A 17,296-nucleotide genomic window follows, 5' to 3' on the forward strand; every position below is an offset into this window, starting at 1 on the left:
TTAAGAGAAATGTAATCAGCCTCAGTCCACCTGCCCTGGGCAAAGACGACAATCTTCATTACACTCAATATTAAGCAGTACCTTCCCAGGCCTTCAGAAACTCTTGGCCTTGTTTACAGCAGGTAATACCCAAACAGATGGTAACACTTATTAAAGATATTAAAGCAGAAGAGAAGACGGCAGAAAAGGAGGCAACTATTAGAGAACACTTTGTGGCAAGGGCAAGAACATTTTCTATGTTTTCCCTGCAGCAGGAGTCTGAGTCTCTGAATTTCAGGCCGAAGGAAATGGGGGAAGCCTTGAAATCAACAGCAAACCACAAACCAATATTAAATGAGAGTAAAACACCATCCTCACCCTAATCAGCATTATCATGACTCAGATCAAAACCTCAACTTAAAACTTCATACTGAAAAGGCAGATAGACATGCTAGGAAACGGTATATCCTCCCTTCCCTCCCACATGACCTAATATAGATATTTTAGGACATTCCAGAAAGGAAATGGAGGTACATATATGTTATATATACACCTAGTTGACAAGGATAATGTTTTAAGATTGTCTGAATTGGAGGAAGAGAGGGAAGGAAGGATGGAAGAAAGGAGAGAAAGGAGGAAAGGAGGGAGAAAGGAAAGAAAGGAAGGAAAGGGAAGAGAAGAAGAGAGGAAGGAAGCAAGCAGAGAAAATACTGCATGCTTTTATAGAAAACAAAAAATCTTCAGTTACCCATTTTTTATCAAGTGACTCATGTAGTTTTTAAAGAAAAGCAAGCATTTATGTATACAGAGTTACATTAAAAAAAGCATAAAGCCATGGATGGTGGGATCCAAGCTTGAGTAAACAATGCAGAAATTCAGAAGAAGGGATCATAAAAGAACAGCAACACTTTTGGATGATTTCCAGTGAAATGTAACTTGCACACTTCATGCATCACAGCAATTTCAATGGGAAAGGAGGAGATATCCCCACAGGAGTCACAGCATAAAACACGCCAGCAGCTAGGGTTCTCCCTTCTCTGCCCATTCCCTGATCGCAGGCAGCCAGGGCAGCAGACTCACCTCTGCTGCCCACTGCCCGCAGCCAATGTCCTTGGTGACAGTGGCAGCACTGACCAGCTGAACTCCTGCATGGTTGCTTTCCTCCTTGCCCTATGGCAGCCTTGCCCTGTTCATTACCTTTCTCCTAACAAAAATTTTTGCAATGTCTCATCTTTGGAGTGTTGCCAGAATTCATTTTGCTGGTAAAGAAAAAGTAGTATTTTCAGTAGCAGTCTGGCTAAGTATGTTCACTCCTCCTTGCCATTAAATGGATCTTCCCACGTGATGTTTAAAGGAATGTCCTTGAGATCTGGCCGACAGGATCTTTGGAGCAGACTGAAGTGCCGCTTTTGGACAAATTAACATCAAGCAGGTATGCTTCAAGACAGAGCCACTGACAGTCTTCATTCCTTTCTCTCTTTCCTCTTTGAGCTCAGATATTATTTACTCCATGGGTAGTGACTTTGGAGCTACTTTCACAGTTCTTTCTCTGACAAACTTCCCGTTGAAACTGGTAGGCTTTTTATGTAGCAGCAGTATAGCAGGACCTAACCTTCTGTGATGAAAGAAAATTTTCTATTCGAGACATGTTGACATTTTTTACTTTAGATATTTTACTACAATAAGAAAAGGCCTACCCTCTGAGAATGACATGATAAATCTTAGATTATTTAATGTCCATTTAAATACAGATCATTTGTTTTTCAAAGCATGATATTTATTCCTTGCCCTGGAGAATGCCTAGAAAAGAATAAAGCTAAATTTACGACTCAAACTGGACTCTATTATGTTTAGTGCTCTTGCTCCAAAGTGATATGGAACAGCACTAAATGAAAGACCTGCTTTAAGGACAAAAACATGAGCAAAGATGTCTTGTTCTCATAAATCCCAAAAGACACACCCATGCACCCAGATATCACTCTGCTCATTTAACTTGGACACTTTGGACATTTGAGCATGCAAGGTAGCTATCAAAGATGCTTTACAGAGGAGAGTAGCTGTCCGAATTTTTGCTGTGAGCTTTCTTTTCCCTCTGGAAAGACCACACCAGGGGTACAGAAGAGTAGGGACATGGCAGAGCAGCACAGTGACCATCACATCACATAGCTGGAAGGTGCATGCTGCCCAAGAGGAACGGGTGATGTTCCTCTAGTCTCTGCTCAGCAAGTATACACCTGAGTGCGCTTAATATTTCTCATCTCATCTGTGGGTCATCTTTTTGGTTTCTAAGAGGAAAGGAATTTTATGAAATAAAGACCTAAGGGCTGGAAATGTATGTGCAAAGGGGTGGGGGGAGGAGGAGGAGTGTGACAAACCTCACAGCCCATGTGAAAGGTTGTTTTGCTTCTAGACCGAAGGGGAGGAGGCCTGATCCTGCTCCCACGCTAGATAAGCAGATATCCTGCAGGCAAGAAAAGCTGGCAACAGGCTGAAATCATGGTGAGAGTTGAAAAGCTTGCTTTTCTCTATGCACAACAAACCAGAATTGTTGACAGAAAAGCAAAAGAACATCTGCTTGTGCTGATTTATGAAAGCTTTCCCTGGCTTCATTAGCCTCCCTTCTTTCTGCCTCACTTTTTTTTTAATGAAAATTATTATTTTAAATGTTAGAGGCTTTCATTTCTCTATTAATCAGATTAAATCTCCTTAGCCAGAGTTAAAATACTCTGTGAGGTGCTTCGACCGAAAGATCATCTACCTTGCAATTAGAACTCATTTTTAACACAACGGGGGGGGGGGGAAATAGAGAACCAGAGCTTTAGAATCAATATAACTATAAATTACATGGAAAAGGTAGCATCTGAGCTTGGAACAACAGATTTATTATCAAAGTGGTTAGCAATGTATCGATAAAGTAAATAAGCTTTATAAACAGAGACACACAGAGAGAAATGAATGTTAGCATGGGCTCACTGTTGCTTTTACATTTGTGGTAACTAATTTTCACTTATTTTAAAATGTAAAATGTCATGCTGAAAATGGTTAATGTCTCATAAGCCGCTGTCTGCAGTATTTGCTAAGGCAAAACTCCACTGATTTTAATGAATAAGGTCTGCAGAATAGAGTTCTATTATATATTCTGCATTTAGCCCTGATTAAGACTGGTTACTAATCAGCCTTCCCCATTCCCTTGGTCTGAATAATAGCACAGATAAGGTTGCAGCTAAGATTTTCATTTAAACCTCAATGACTTGATTTTATTTTGAGTCACACATAGAAAGGATGAGCAAAATTATCCTTTCTGGTAGCAGCAAATATTTTAAATGCATAATCTCCTTCCACAGGCAGATTCCTCTCTGTTAGTCACGTGTACCATCGAAAAAACTCAAGTATGTGCCCAGAAGATTGACCATTAGATTCCCATTGCTTTCAGTAGACAGCCTGCCCTACTGTATTCCCACTGAAAAGTAAAGGGGAAATTTTTGCACATTGTTGGATATCGAATTAACAGTTGGGACCTGATCCAGAGCCCATGGAAAAGGGCATGTCTCTGTCTGTGTCAGACCCAGTGAAAGTGGGAGTTCAACCTACATGCTTGGCTAGTCTCAAAACACATCACAGTTCAAAAAGGGAATTACATGGAGATTACCTGGATTTCTAGAGATTACCTGGATTTCTAGCATCTCTCATTTGATTTGCTATCAAGCATTAAAGAAATCTCAGCAGAATTTTCAGTATTTTTTTGTATATCGTGTTCTTTATATGCTTTATTTAGGCAGCCAGAATTTTGGGATGAGAAAGGTTTGATCTGAACAGATAAAAGTTGTCTTTACTGATGGATTATCAGGCTCAGTGAGCCTAATCTTTAAAGTTGCAGACCTGTGGCTCTCGGGAAAGCTGAACTTCCCCTGGGCCGCTGTAGGTCTCACTCAAAGCTGATGTAAACATAGCGTAATGGTACAAGTCTCTGCTAGCTTTAGCTAACTTTCAGCCTGCGAGCTAGCTTGAAAGAAGCTAGCAAAATTCCTCAGTAAATGAATCTGAGTTCTGGGGGGAAAATACATATTCACATGGATAAAAACACTGCATGTCTCTAGCACAGTGTGAGCTGAGGTGTGGCATTCCTCATCCTTTCCTGATGAAAGGATAGGTTCCTCTCAGCCCATTTTTGTGTCATCCTCCATTTCCACGATCATTACTTGCACTCCCAGAACTGTCAGGAATACAAAAATAAAGTATACAGGGGAAGATGTAATAAATTGCAAAACTCCATGGGGTCCTATTTACCTCCAATACCCATCTCCATGTCTAAACATATTGTTCATGCTAATACTGTTTGCTGGAAGGAGTGTTCCTCCAAGATAACATTTCCACACAGTGAAGTATGTGTGGCTCTTCGAAGGCTCGGCTCTCAGATGGGATCGCCTTTCAGTTTCTAGGCAGTGTTATTTTTTCTAATCTATTTCTTTTTTTTTCAGCACAGCATGAGGAACACAACACCACCCCAACCAATGTATTTTGTTTTATGATCCATCTGTCGCCAGAACCATGCATGAATGTTGAATCCACTAACTTAACAGAGCGATGCTGCAGGGATTTTATTTCTTACAAAATAGACCAGTCTGCTTTAATCTCCATCTTTGCTGGGGGCTGGAGGGAATATTTCACAACTGTGCTAAGAAAATAAATCTAGACTTGGATGGTATTTCCCCTGTAACTGATGTTTTGCATGGGAGTTAGTTGAGCCTCCCTAATAAACCATCCTGATTCTAAGGGCAAGGAAAAGCTTTATTTTAGTGATATAGAGGCGTTTCAGTTAAAACTGTGCAGAAATCCTCATCCATGCGGCATAGTCCCTTCCAGAAGTTTCACCTTCTTATGAAGCCAATGAAAAGTCTGGACAAGCAGTTATTTTCTGAGACTCCTACCTCACTCCTCAGATTCGTTTACTGAGGCATTTTACTCACCCTAATTTGTCCCCAGATGGAGTCTGTGATTTGCACAAATGTGCTTTGCACCTGAAAACTCACGGTGCGCATTGGAGGAGGGATCCCCACCCGCATTTCTACTGCCAGCCCCATCCTCATCCCCATCTCTTTTCATTACTTAAAGAACCTGGTCTCCTGTGTTTTCTCTCCTCTTTATTCCATGTCACCAGAGTTGAGTGACTGCTGAAGATGAGAGGAGATGCAGAGTGTGAAGAGGGAAGCTTCTGCCTTTGGTCCAAGTCTGACAGGGAATGATGAAAAACACATGGGCTATGAAAAAGTCCAGTCCAACTTTCTGTTTACCGAGCTCCCTAGAAACGTCAACATCTGTCACCAAGCAACCCCTAAAAGGGGCACCCCCTTCCTACAGGACCCTGACGGCACGTCCCATCCCTCTTCTCCAAGCACGACCTGGAGCTGAGGGGTGTTGACAGGGAGAAAGGGAGGTTATCCAGGCTTCGGTGATAGGTGTATTAATAGACAAAGGCGACCAGAAGTGATACCCCTTGCTCATCTCGGTGATGCCGCTCTGGGACGAGCGAGCAGAGCCGCAGCCTCCCAGCCAGCCTGCGTAAAGCTCCGTCGGCGCCACTCTCGGGCGGGGGGCTGCTCCATCGCCTGCTCCCCACCGGGTCCCGTCCTGCCTGCCCCGGGGGGCAGCTGGGAACCCTCCCTGCCCGCCCCCGCCTTGGAGAGGGCACTGAGGGGAACAGCCCCCCCCCGGGGTGCGGGGCTCCTCCGCGCCTCCTCTCCAGCTCTGTCCCGGCCGCGAAGAGCCCGTGTTCCCTCTCCTCCCAGCGCGCCGCTTTTAGCTATCTCCGGCTTGGCTCAGGGCGAGCCCTCTGCCAGCGGCCCCGTGTCATGTGCAGGCCGGAGCCGTGCGCGCCCCGCGGTATTTATCGGCCACCAGCGCGGGTGGCGCTACTTGCGCTCGGTAGCGAGCGGCCCGCAGGAGGTGCGTGGGAACGGACTGCCCCGGGCCCCGCGCCCACCCGCGGCCTCAGGCGGCGCGGCAGGTCCGCTCCGCGCCCGCGGGGCTGGGCCGCCTCGGCGGGGCTCTGCGCTGTCGCCGGGCGCACAACGAATTTTCGTTGCGTGAGTCGTTTGCCGAAGACGCCTGCGAATGCAATCGGTCCCTACAAAATACGTTAAGCGAAATATTCCAGGAAAGCACACAGTTCTTTGGCATTGTTGTTGTTGTTGTTGTTAACAATTGATAGCATATTCCTTTTTTTCCCTCGTGGAGGGTGGTCTAAAACGAAGGGTAGATTGGAATTAAGAAATATATATACATATGTATGTATATATGTACATATATATGTATACATATGTATATACAGATAACAACGGCTGTGCATCTCTAGGGAAGCTGTAGTTGCAACACGGGGCAGGGTAGTCAAGGTCCCCCTCAGGTCTCGACCGCTCTAACACATCCTACAACTGTTGCCAGCGAAACGCTCCGTGAGTCCCTGTATTTTCCTAATCTATCTGGTTCCCGCTGACTACACTACTTCTTAAGACCTATGTCAGCATAGGTAAAAATAGTTTGCAGGTTCTCTATCTGTCCCTGGATGGTAGCTCCTCTCCGAGATCGTTTGGGCTTATCTTTGTTTATATCTTATTTTTGTTGTTGTTGTTTTTACTTTCTTGAACCGTGAGAATTTTGCGATACGAGGAGTTTGTGTTTATGAAGAGGACTCCGGTTATTGGTTTCACCGCTGAAAACTGCTCGGCCACATTTTATAAGAATCAATAGTCCTGATTTACTTTACAAGATATACACTTTCAAGGAAAGTAGATCGGAAAGCCAAAATAATTGCAAAAGTATTGGCCGAAACATTCTCCATGCAGAACAAATGCTTAAAATATGTCATTGCCCTATAAAAAATAGCGCAGAAGCATTTTTCTGGGCCAAATTCTGCTCGTATTACTGAAATGTGTAGTCCTTTTGAAGTTATATGTCAAATAGGGATCTTCGCATGATCAAAAATCAACAGAGCTTGCCCCCGAATTCTTAGGCACAAGGGAAGACTTTTTTTTCCCAAAGCTCCCATTGATTTCAATGGTCTTTCTGAGCCTGAAACAGGAGTAACTGTGACCTGTAATATTTTATGACACATAAGCCATAAAAGAATAATGTTAACAGTGAAAGTCGGCCAAGTAGTGTGCCTGGGGGAGAAAAGGAATGTTTGCCTTGGAAAGAGAGAGAGAGAAAAAGAGAGAAAGCGAGAGAGATGGTGAGAAAGCAAAAGGGAGAGAAAGAAAGAAAGACGGAAGGAAGGAAGGAAGGAAAGAAAGAAAGAAAGATTAATTTTATCTTATATTGTTATTCGCTTAAATGTTATTCAATGAATTATTTATGTATTCCCTTTATATATTTACCTATTTACTGAGATCGCGTAGAGCTAATTGCCAAGCGCAAACAAACAAGAAATGTTGTTCCTATGCTTAAGTGGAAAAATATTCTGAAAGAACTGGTTCCTCCCAACCCCCGCAAAACCCCGCAAAACCCCGCAGCGGCGGCCGGCGGCGGAGCGGCGCTCCCGCCCGGCGGGCGCTCCGCGGCGGCGGCAGCGGCGGCGGCACCGGGGCCCGGGCCCGGCCGGAGGCTCCCCGGGGCCCGGCCGGCAGCGCTGCGCCTGTCGTGCCTGCCGCACGGCTCCCCAGCACTGGCGCGGTGCGGCGGGGGCAACTCTCGATTTTACAGCCCGAACGTGAGCTGCCATTACAGAGGTGTTAATAAATCCCGATTAAGCATGCATTTATGCAGTGATTGAGTGAACTTTGGCCCTGAAGAGTCCCTGCAATTAGCAGCAATGACCATCGCTTTTCGCCCACGTTGCTCTCCCCTCAAAGGATGCAGAGGAGAATATTGCCCCACGGCTCCGCCAGCGCCTCCAAGCGCTCTCCCGCGCCTCCCTGCCGCTGCCGGAGAGAAAGCCCCGAACATGCCCCAGGAGGCAGTCCCGAGAGGCCCCCGTGGACACGCAGGATCCCCTGCGGGAGCGTTTACTTCCCGCACCGCCGGGTACCTCTTGCCGAGGGTACCCGCGTTTGTGCCGGCGTCCGATGCGGCGCGGGCGCGGGGGAAGCTCCGCGGCTGGCGCAGCGCTCGCCGTCGCCGCAAAGCAGCGCAAATCGGTTAGGCTTTAGCAAAAATTGCTAGGCAAAAATGAGAGGAAATTTGCGCCTGCCGGGAAGATAGCTAGAGGGACAGCGAGAGGGATGGCTCTGTAATTGTTGCCTTTACCACCGCACTGAGATTAACCACTGGGACTTATTCTAAAGTGACCCATCACTGAATTCATTTCTGCTTGAACTTTCGGTGAACCTGAGATTAAAGAGAGGAGAGCAGCTAAGCAGTTTGTTGTTAGCTGCCTTTTCAACAGCCCTTTCAGACTGAGTAAATATTGATCGGTTTCAATCTGATTGCCCCAGAGGAAAACACCAAAGCATCTCAATAGCCTCCAAAAGTAAACTTTAAAGGTGAACAGCAGAAATGGCCTTAAGTATGATAGGAAGATGCTAAACTCCATCTGACAATTGGACACAGTTTGGTTTGTGGGGTTTTTTGTTTGTTGCATTTTCTCTCGCTGAGACTCTAGAGAGAAATAGAAAACGTTGATGTAAAAACAAAAGGTTCCCTACAAAACGAAGTGCAAATGAGCCTTTCCGTCAGGCCAAAGCACTCTCTGATCCTTAGCGATATTTTTGTGTTAGAAACTCTCACATGTAGAGCAACTAGAAATTTTCATTCCTTACCCCTACAGTCCCTGCTCTGAGGGGTTGATCATATCGAAATAATAATAATAGCAACAAAATGAGACAGGATGAGCGGGTTTGGGATCTTCTGCTGGAATCGATGGGGGCTGCGAAAAAGATAAACCGAGGTTTCGGCTTGGAAGGAGGCAAGATTCCTTGCCGATGAATCGCTCACCGCAGACTGACGCACTGACAAGTGTCTTGTCTCTCGCATTTAGGCTATAATTTATGGCGGCTCTTTCTAACACATTAAGTCAACACCGGGGGAGCTGGATTGCAGATCCGGATTCCGGCAATGTTTAGATCCAGATTTCGATATTGAAATGCCCTCATTGGCATGCAAATGCCACTTTAACACATCCAAGTCTCTGGAAGAAGGCCATCTGTTTTGCTTTGTGGCTTTACACTAATAAACAAAAGGTAAAGTATATGGCAGGCGGGGAAATGAAAGAAATCGAGGCACTCGCGGGAGCCTTTGGAGTCAGTCCTGCTCCTTTGCAAGATAGCTCGACTCTTGATATGGCCGCCGCGCCTTGCAAATCAGGGCTTGCCTCTTTTGACACTGAAGTGCAGAAAATTTCCTTGACTCACTACGGATCCCGCAAAGCAGAACCTCCGTAGGCAGCCCAGCCTCGGGGAAAGCAGGGCAACGCTCCCCTGCAGATGTGTCGGAGAAAGGAGAGGTTACGCGTGTTTGGGCTGAAATTCAAGAGGCAGCACTCGAGACCCCCCCCCCCGTGCAGCTGAACGTGTCTCTGCTCTGTCCTGGGACCCACACACCCGCCTTCCTTCTCTCCGAGTCAGTGTTCAGTTGACACCTCTTGGGAACGGCTGATATTTACCTGTGAGAACTTGTTCTTTTTGGCAAAAATAAAAAAAAATAGAAAAAAAGGAGGAGGGAGAAGAATGGGATGGGAGTTTGCCAGAAACACATTTCCAGGCACCTGGGAACCGTCTCCCACCTTTCCAGTCGATCAGGCCCTGGAAATGGCAGTCTGGTGGGGGATGGGAAAGGGAAGGAGAGTGAAGCAGGACCAGCTTAGAGCCTAGGCTAATTAAATGTGCAGCCCTTAGCGAGGGGCCTGAGATGTGAGGAAAGACTGGCTGAAGACAGTTTCTGCTTTTGAATTGTGCTCTGTTTATAAAAGTGTCAACATCCATCTCGAGGTGAAAAGGTTAGCACTTGACCCAGGAAGTTCTCGTGTGTGTGCTTCAAAAATAGATCTGGATCATCTATTCCTCCTCGCTACAGTGGAGAGAGAGGAGGGCTTATATTTTCTAAAAATAATATTATTCGAGCACAGAAAAGGAAGGGAGTTTGTGTTATGGATCAGACTGGACAGTCCAGCTCTGACTCCAGCAAAAAAATAACTAAAAAAAAAGGCGTAACATTGGGAGGTTCTCCCTTTCTCCCTTAGAAGGCCCCATCAGAAGAAAATTAGGGAAACTAAACTGCTGAGCTGAGCCGGTGACTCATCGGTGACGTCACGCAGAGGTAGGCACACAAGGGATACCTGAAAGTTGAATATATTTATTATAGACATTATAAGGACCCGTAAATTCTGCCCTAGATTCCTTCAGTCCCGGAATCGCAGAGCCTTTCATGATTGTACAGAAAACGAGGAAGGTAGTTCGCTCACACACGACAACTGATAGAGCTCAGCGTACCTGGAGTACAGCACAGCACCGTGCGTCATGCAAGCTTCCAGACACGAATCACATAAAATATACATTCATTTGGCCAGTCGTCACATTTACGATTAGGTTGAAAAGACACCGAGTTTAAAGGAGGGTTAATACGAAAATAGGAAGAGGTGAGGTCTCTGGGACAGTTAGACCCTTCGGTTCAGTATTAATCCGGCGCAGACTTCTGTCGAGAGGGGGAAGGGAAAGCACACCGGGTAAGGTTTACAAAACCTAGTGCAATTGAAGCCTTGTTTGTCACACTTAAAGAAATAGCGCTACTCTTTGAGGTATCTGCTTGAGCTTAACACGTTTAACTTGATATGGTCGTCTGTCTTAACAATATAAAACTGGATCCAGTTTTGGGAATGCACCCACCCTGCTTAACCTGGTAATCTAAACGTCATTTCTAGAAAAATCTGTAAAAAGATAAATCTCTCGGACAAAGTATTTACAAGCAACAAACTCATAGACGCGAACAAAGAATACATTAAATTAAAGGATGAAAGTCCTATAAGTCGTGTAAACACTTCCAATAGTGCATCTCTTCGTGAGGTTATGTACCCTAGATAGCCTGTCTTTCAGTCGGGGGAAACTCAAAGAAACGTCCTTGCGATGGAGGAGAGACCCTTACGCATGTGCCAACGCGTCTCCTCCAGCCAAAGGGGAGCAGAGAGAAGCCGTCCTCTTGGCCCCGAGGCCCGGGGCCGTGGGGCGCGGAGCGGGGCGCCCGCGGGCCCTCGGGGCGGGCGGCGCCCGCGACGGGGCGGGCATTTAGGGCACCGGGGCTCTGAAAGAGACCAACCAGCCAACACACACACACAACAGCGTTAAATCGGTTCGAGCTACGGCAGGGAGGCGGCTTGGGAGATGGGAGCCCAAGCCCGGGGCGGGGGGGGGGGGGGGGGGCCTCGGGCGCGTCTCAGTTTGAGGTAGCAAGAGTGTCTGAGGTAGAGGAGGCTGGCGAGGCAGTGCAGGGCGACGAGCAGGACTTCTCTGATGACTCTTCCGCTTTCTCCTCACAGCCCGTGGGGGTGGTAGGGGAGATGGGTAGCAGTCCCTCCTTCTCTCTTTTCTTCTGCTTCATCCTGCGGTTCTGGAACCAGATCTTGACCTGCGTCTCGTTGAGTTGCAGGGAGGCTGCAATCTCCACTCTCCTGGCCCTGGTCAGGTACTTGTTGAAATGAAACTCTTTCTCCAGTTCTGTGAGCTGCTTGGTGGTGAAATTAGTTCTGACTGTGTTGGGCTGCCCTACGAAGCCGTACTCGCCAGCCTTTCCTGCAAAAGGGGACATTCAGCGTTAAATAAGCGCAAATGATTTATAGGCGACGTAATCAATATGTCCACACTGGCTAAGCGATAGGGAGCAAGAACTTCTTAGGATAAGAGGGAAGCCCCGGCAGGGTGAGTGATGGAGTGCGAGGTGCTAAACCGGAGTCAGCCTCTAGTGTCAGAGGAAACTTGATAAGTGGTTTATGAATTACAAGAAATATGACCGCGGGGAGGGGGGGGGGGGGTGGAGGCAGGCACAAGCAGCCCTGACTCTGAGCGCAGCGGGCAGGCGGCGGCGGCTGCTCTCAGAGGTCTCGGCAGCTTTACCTGCAAAGCAAGCGGACGGGACACCTGTGCGCGGCCAGCCGCGGCGGCTGCGCCCCGCCTCGCCTTGCCCTTGCCGACGGCCGACAGAGAAACGAGCTCGCCTCCCTCCCCGGCCCTCCTGCCCTGCAGCCGGGGACTAACCTGTTTTGGGTGGGTTTCTCTTCACTTTCATCCAGTCAAAGGTCTGCGCGGGCGGCGAGGTCTCCGCCGACGGGGAGCGGGCGTTTTCCTGGTGGCTGGCGTGGAGAGGAGACAGGGCATGGTTATAGGTGCCCAGCGGCAGGCTCTGCTGCTCCTGTCCGTAGGGGGGGTGCACGTACTGAGCGGGCCCCCCCGCGTAGCCCTGGTGCGGGTGCTGCGCGGCGGCGGAGGCGGAGAGGCTCCCCGAGTACACCGCGGGCGCGCAGGGGGGGAAGCCCGCGCCGAGCTCCGCGTCCTGCCCCAGGGGGTAGGGGCTGTACGCCGTGCCGAAGCCCTGCGCACCGTACGTCGGGCCGCAGCCGGCGTGCGAGTAGGAGACCCCCAGGCTGCCGTGGGGCTGGTAGGCGGCGGGCTGGGCCGGGGGGTGGGGAGGGTGGCGGTGGGGGCTGATCTGCACCCCGCGGCCCACGAGGAAGCGGTCCTCCCCGCTGCAGCTGCCGGCGCTGACGGCGCAGGGCTGGAAAGTTGTAATCCCGTGGTCGGGGTGGTAGGCGCGGGCGGCGCAGCCCCCCGCCTCGCCGCCGAGGACGGGGTACTCGAGGAAGGAGCTCATCCTCGCCGTGTCGCGCTGTCACGCCGCCAGCGGGTCTTCAGCGTCCGGCGGGGCCGCGCCAACTTTCCCACTTCCTCCATGGGGCCGGGAGGAAAATGACACGAAGGTGCAGCGGGCGGCGGGGCACGTGGGGGGCGGCAGCCAATGGCTGCGGCGCCTGCGGGACTTTCCCGGCTCCTGCCGCTGATAGATCGCCGCGTCGGGGGCATTTAAACGCCGAGCGCTCCGACGGCGCGGCACGGCGCGGCGCGGCGCGGCGCCGCGGGGCAGCACAGGGCAGGGCAGGGCAGGGCGGCCGCCCCGGGGGGGGCCCGCCCGCCCGCCCGCCCGCCGAGAGGGGGAGGCAGCGGAGAGCCTGCCGGCTGCGCCAGTTCCCCGGAGCCCACCGGCCGTCCCCTCCAGGGTGAGTGATGCCGCTGAGTCCCCGCCGAGGGTGCCCCGGCGCCTCCCCTGCTGTCGGCGCTGTCAGGCCGCCGATCGGCACCCTGCACCCCCCCCTCCCCGCCCTTCCTCCGTCCCTCACGGCCTCTCCTGGGCATGACCCTCGAGGAGGGGGGGAGGACCCGCGGTACGGGGGTGACTGGGGCAGGCGCTGAGTGCATCAGCCCTGGAGACGGGGATGGGAGCGGGGACGGGGACGGGAATGAGGATGGGGGTGCATGTGGAGGTGGGGATGGGGACGTAGATGGGAATGAGGATGAGGATCGGGATGGAGATCGGAACGGGAATGGGGACGGGGACTCCCGCTGCTGCTGCCCCTCCGCAGAGCCCAGCGCGACGCGCCGCCAAGAGTTAAAGGGGCTTGTCCAGCCGCATCACTAGGCGGCCGCGGACATTAGCATGGAAATGAGGCGCTTTGGCGACTGACGGCCATTGTGCGCGGCCGGGCCGCCGGCCGTGTCCCCTCTCCCCCCGCACCTCCGCCGGGCTCATCCACGCCAGCCCGCGCCTCGGGTAGCGCAGGGGCAGCCGGTGGCAGGGGAACGGGTGATGCTGGCCCCGGGGCCGGGGCTGTCTGGCGCCGCCGCTGCCGCCCCGCACGCCCCTAGGCGCGGGCCGGGGGCAGGATGCCCTGGGGCGCGGGAGCGGCCCGCCAGCCCGGGGCCGGGGCTGTGGAGCTGCGGGGAGCCGCAGCGCCCGCCGCCCCGTCCCCTTTGTCCTTGCTCCGCCACCAAGGCTGGCAGTGGCGGGAGGTGGCAGATGGCCAATGGCAGAGGCCGCCCCAGGCCCCTTGGGAACCTCACTGAGCATCGGCTCAAACTTCCCTCTCCTCCCCTCCCCCCCAAAAATGGGTCTAAGGATAGAAAAGGAGGGAGGGCTGCTGGGAATTGGGTTGCGACCTCATATTCGCTCTACGTATGCGGAAAAAGAAAGGGGAGGTATAGATCGGGCATCCGTCTGTCCCAGGGCACCTATCCGTCTATAGGGAGAGAGGGCGGCAACCAGCAAGACCATTTCAGCACCCTTCAAAGAGGCGTCCGGCGAAATGCTAACCTAGGGGAGACTTGGACGGAAACCAGTGTTCCGCACCACTAGCAGCAGCCCCACGAGGAGCTGCCTTCTGTATTTCTGCAGGTGCATTTCCAGCCGGATCGTACGTCGCTGTGTTCTCATGCTTGTTTGTTGTTTCTCTTCTGAAGCTCCAAAGACTCCTCTACCCTGCCACCTCTCTCTGCTCACACACCAAACCCGCAGCTCCTCCCATCCACACTGCAACATCCTCTCCTGGGTGCAAGGCTCTCCTCCTGCTATTAGGTCAGCCCTTACCCCCGATCCATCTCCAAGGCCTCTCCGTGGCCAGCAAAAACTGAAGAACTGTTTATCTATACACCCGTAGTATTATTTCTATTTGCTTTCCTTTACTGCGCAGGCATAAATGGGTAAGAGCTCTCTGGAAATGTTCAGTTCCTTAAACTCCAGTGGAGACGTGGCGGGGAGGAGTAGCAACAACACTCCAGAGGCATTTATGGAATTACACTGCACCATTTTTGGCTGTGGTAACGAATGTAAACACATTTATTTCATTCTTATAAAACAGTTGTGATAAATACTGCATAAGGCAGAGAAAAAGGCAGGCCGCTGGGACTGTTTACTAATAGAAGAGCTGGCGTCTTTTCAGGGCTTTTTTACAACAGCTGTCCAAGAAAAAAAAAAATGTGTGTTTTACTATAAATAGATCTAGTTTACTCGTAAATCTCGCCAAATTACAACACCTCTCTTACAACCTCCTGCATCCCGGAATCTTTTTTTTTCTCTCTCTCCCCCGCTTTTCGTGCCATTGTTCAGCACAGATCCGTCTCTTTTGTTACATTGTCTCTCTCGCAGTGCTTCGGATTTTTGCTGCCAACACTGCGCGTGGGAGCAACATAGTAAGGATGGCCAGAGCAGAGAGAAAAATTCCCCTCCACAGCCAGGCGAGCGGAGCTGCCCACTCTCCGCGCCCAGAGGCGCCGGCGGCCCCCTCTCCCTACCGAGCCCCTTTCGTCGCTCGTTGCGGGCCGGGGTGCAGAAAGCGCCGTTTCCTGTCCAGAGCCGGGAGCGAAGGGGGCAATTCCGGTGCTTAAGACTTTTCCGTGGGAGATCTCGCATGCCCCCACCCCCCAGTGCCCCCACTATGGCCCCAGGGCTCACCAGGAGAGGCTTAGGCGACTTCTGATTGCTGAATCGCCCGATTTGTTTAAATCGAGTATGGGAAAAGTTTAAATCTCGTAGCGTATTTTTCTTTTTCTTTCTTTTCTTTTTTTTCTTTTTCTTTAAAAAAAGAAAGAAAGAAAGAAAAAAGCATCGTCAGTATTCAGATATCTGGGAAAAAAAAAAAAAAAAAAAAAGAGAGTACACGCTTATTGCAATCCAATTTAAGCCAGTGCCACAGGAGTTAAAATATCGGTGAGGCTGCTTGCTTTCCGCAGAGCCGGGACTGGAGCAGAGAGAAGGACAAGAAGCAGGGCGGAGGTTTCGCCGCGTCCGCAGCTCAGCCAAGCTGTTGTTTTAAAAGAGCAATAAAAATGAATTATGACTAAACGCCTTCTCACTTAATGGTTTTAGACGGGGATCCCCAGCCCCGGCAAATACGTAAGAGGATTTTTATTTGTGCATGTGTTCCTGCAATTGATCTCTTTGATGACATTCTCATTCATAGAAAGAGTTTGATTTATGACTTTCGGAAGAATTGCGTTCAGCCTTTCCAGCTATAACCCACGCAGCTCAGCTCCACAACGTGTTGCAGAGCTGGTAGACAGCCCTCCTCGCACGAACGGGCAGCGAAGTGCCTTCCCCAGCCCCTCGCTCAGGCTGCGCTCTCGTGTGCACAGGCACACTCTCACACTCGCACACGCACACATACACGCGCACACCCGCGCGCGCGCGCGCGCAGAGGGACCAGCGACCCCTCGGGCTCCGCTCGCCCCGGAGCGGGGAGCCCCCGGCTCGCATCTGTTGCTCGGCTTCAGCCCGCCCGGCACGGCTCGCCCTGCGCGCCGGGCTCGGCGGGGCCGCTCAGCGAGCCGCAGGCGATTTGCCGGAGCTTTCTTTGCGCCCATCCGTGCTGCCTCGAGCGCGGAGTGGGCAGCCCCGAGGAAATTTCAGCTCGGAAAGTAAGAGTTCCCCCTTTTCGTTATCAGCCACTGCCCTCGCAATCGGGCTTAAAGAGAAAATATCTTGCGCACTTCCCCTCAAAAGAACCGAGTGGGGGGTGCGATTCTCTCTAATGCCTTTTTTCCCTGCTTTTATGTCACCTTTTTGATTTTATCAGTAATAACTTTTTTCCTTCTCTTTTTTAGGGCTGTTTTCTTGGACCACTCAGCACGTGAGCACTAATCAAACTCATTCTCTGTGAGCATTTATATTTTTAAGATACTCTTCCTGAAACAGCTTGCTGGTTGCTAAGCACTGCATTCTAGAAAAATGGGATTTTTCCCCCCCGAAAAGATCCTTTCGTGTATGTAACAGGCTAGTTTCTGCAGAAAGGACTTTTCCTACTGACTCTAGTTTATGTCTGTCTGCAACAAAAAGGAGCACGTTTATGCTTTCGTTACAGTTCAGAATATCCAAGCTTTGTATCGACACGGAGATAACATGTTATATTTATATATTAAAGGGAAGAATTAGCCGTCTAAGTTGTGAATGGTTTTAGTTTGTTTTCTTTCTTGTGAGAACCCTTGCAATAAAGAATTTGAACGTGTTTTTTTCGCTCTGATAAATGTACTAAATTGCTAAAAGGGGAGAGATCATAGTCAGAATGTCGGATTTTGATTATTAGTAAATTAAGAGTAGAAGGGAGGGGGGAAATACCCGTTATATTATCAGTCTTGGAAGGAAAGGGAAAGAGAAAGGGAGAAAGAAAAAAGAGAAAGCTCCTTGTAGCAAACAAGAATTTATTCTACCAAAAATACTTATGACAACGCATCCTAATGCAATACAAAAATAAAAAGAAAGTGAAGATACAATTCCTATATGATCACTTTCTTACAGACCTCATATATTGCTTTCATAGAAGGACCTAGAATGTGGCTAGGTTAAAATTGAACACAAC

General features: G+C 50.2%; 1 protein-coding gene and 1 long non-coding RNA gene across 2 annotated transcripts; one reads left to right on the plus strand and one right to left on the minus strand.

The window, feature by feature from the left end:
- Window positions 1-11,334: 11,334 nt before the first annotated feature.
- On the minus strand, window positions 11,335-12,765 carry HOXA1 (homeobox A1). Its single transcript, XM_062567814.1, has 2 exons — window positions 12,153-12,765; window positions 11,335-11,690 (listed from the first exon to the last, which is right to left on the minus strand). Exons 1-2 carry the CDS (start codon window positions 12,763-12,765, stop codon window positions 11,335-11,337), a joined length of 969 nt encoding a protein of 322 aa, XP_062423798.1.
- Window positions 12,766-13,100: 335 nt separating this feature from the next.
- LOC134136095 (uncharacterized) lies at window positions 13,101-15,542 on the plus strand. Its single transcript, XR_009957432.1, has 3 exons — window positions 13,101-13,168; window positions 14,173-14,520; window positions 14,636-15,542. It is a non-coding gene; the product is annotated as an uncharacterized LOC134136095 (long non-coding RNA).
- The last annotated feature ends 1,754 nt before the right edge of the window (window positions 15,543-17,296 follow it).

Source organism: Rhea pennata, chromosome 2 (genome assembly GCF_028389875.1).
Source record: "Rhea pennata isolate bPtePen1 chromosome 2, bPtePen1.pri, whole genome shotgun sequence".
NCBI lineage: Eukaryota > Metazoa > Chordata > Aves > Rheiformes > Rheidae > Rhea > Rhea pennata.

What these genes read in the sequence shown, in the direction of transcription:
- HOXA1 (XM_062567814.1), bottom strand. Translation starts at nt 12,765, where the DNA reads ATGAGCTCCTTCCTCGAGTACCCCGTCCTCGGCGGCGAGGCGGGGGGC. An exon ending in GAGAAACCCACCCAAAACAG is followed by an intron (nt 11,691 to 12,152) that starts GTTAGTCCCCGG and finishes CCCCTTTTGCAG; the next exon opens with GAAAGGCTGGCGAGTACGGC.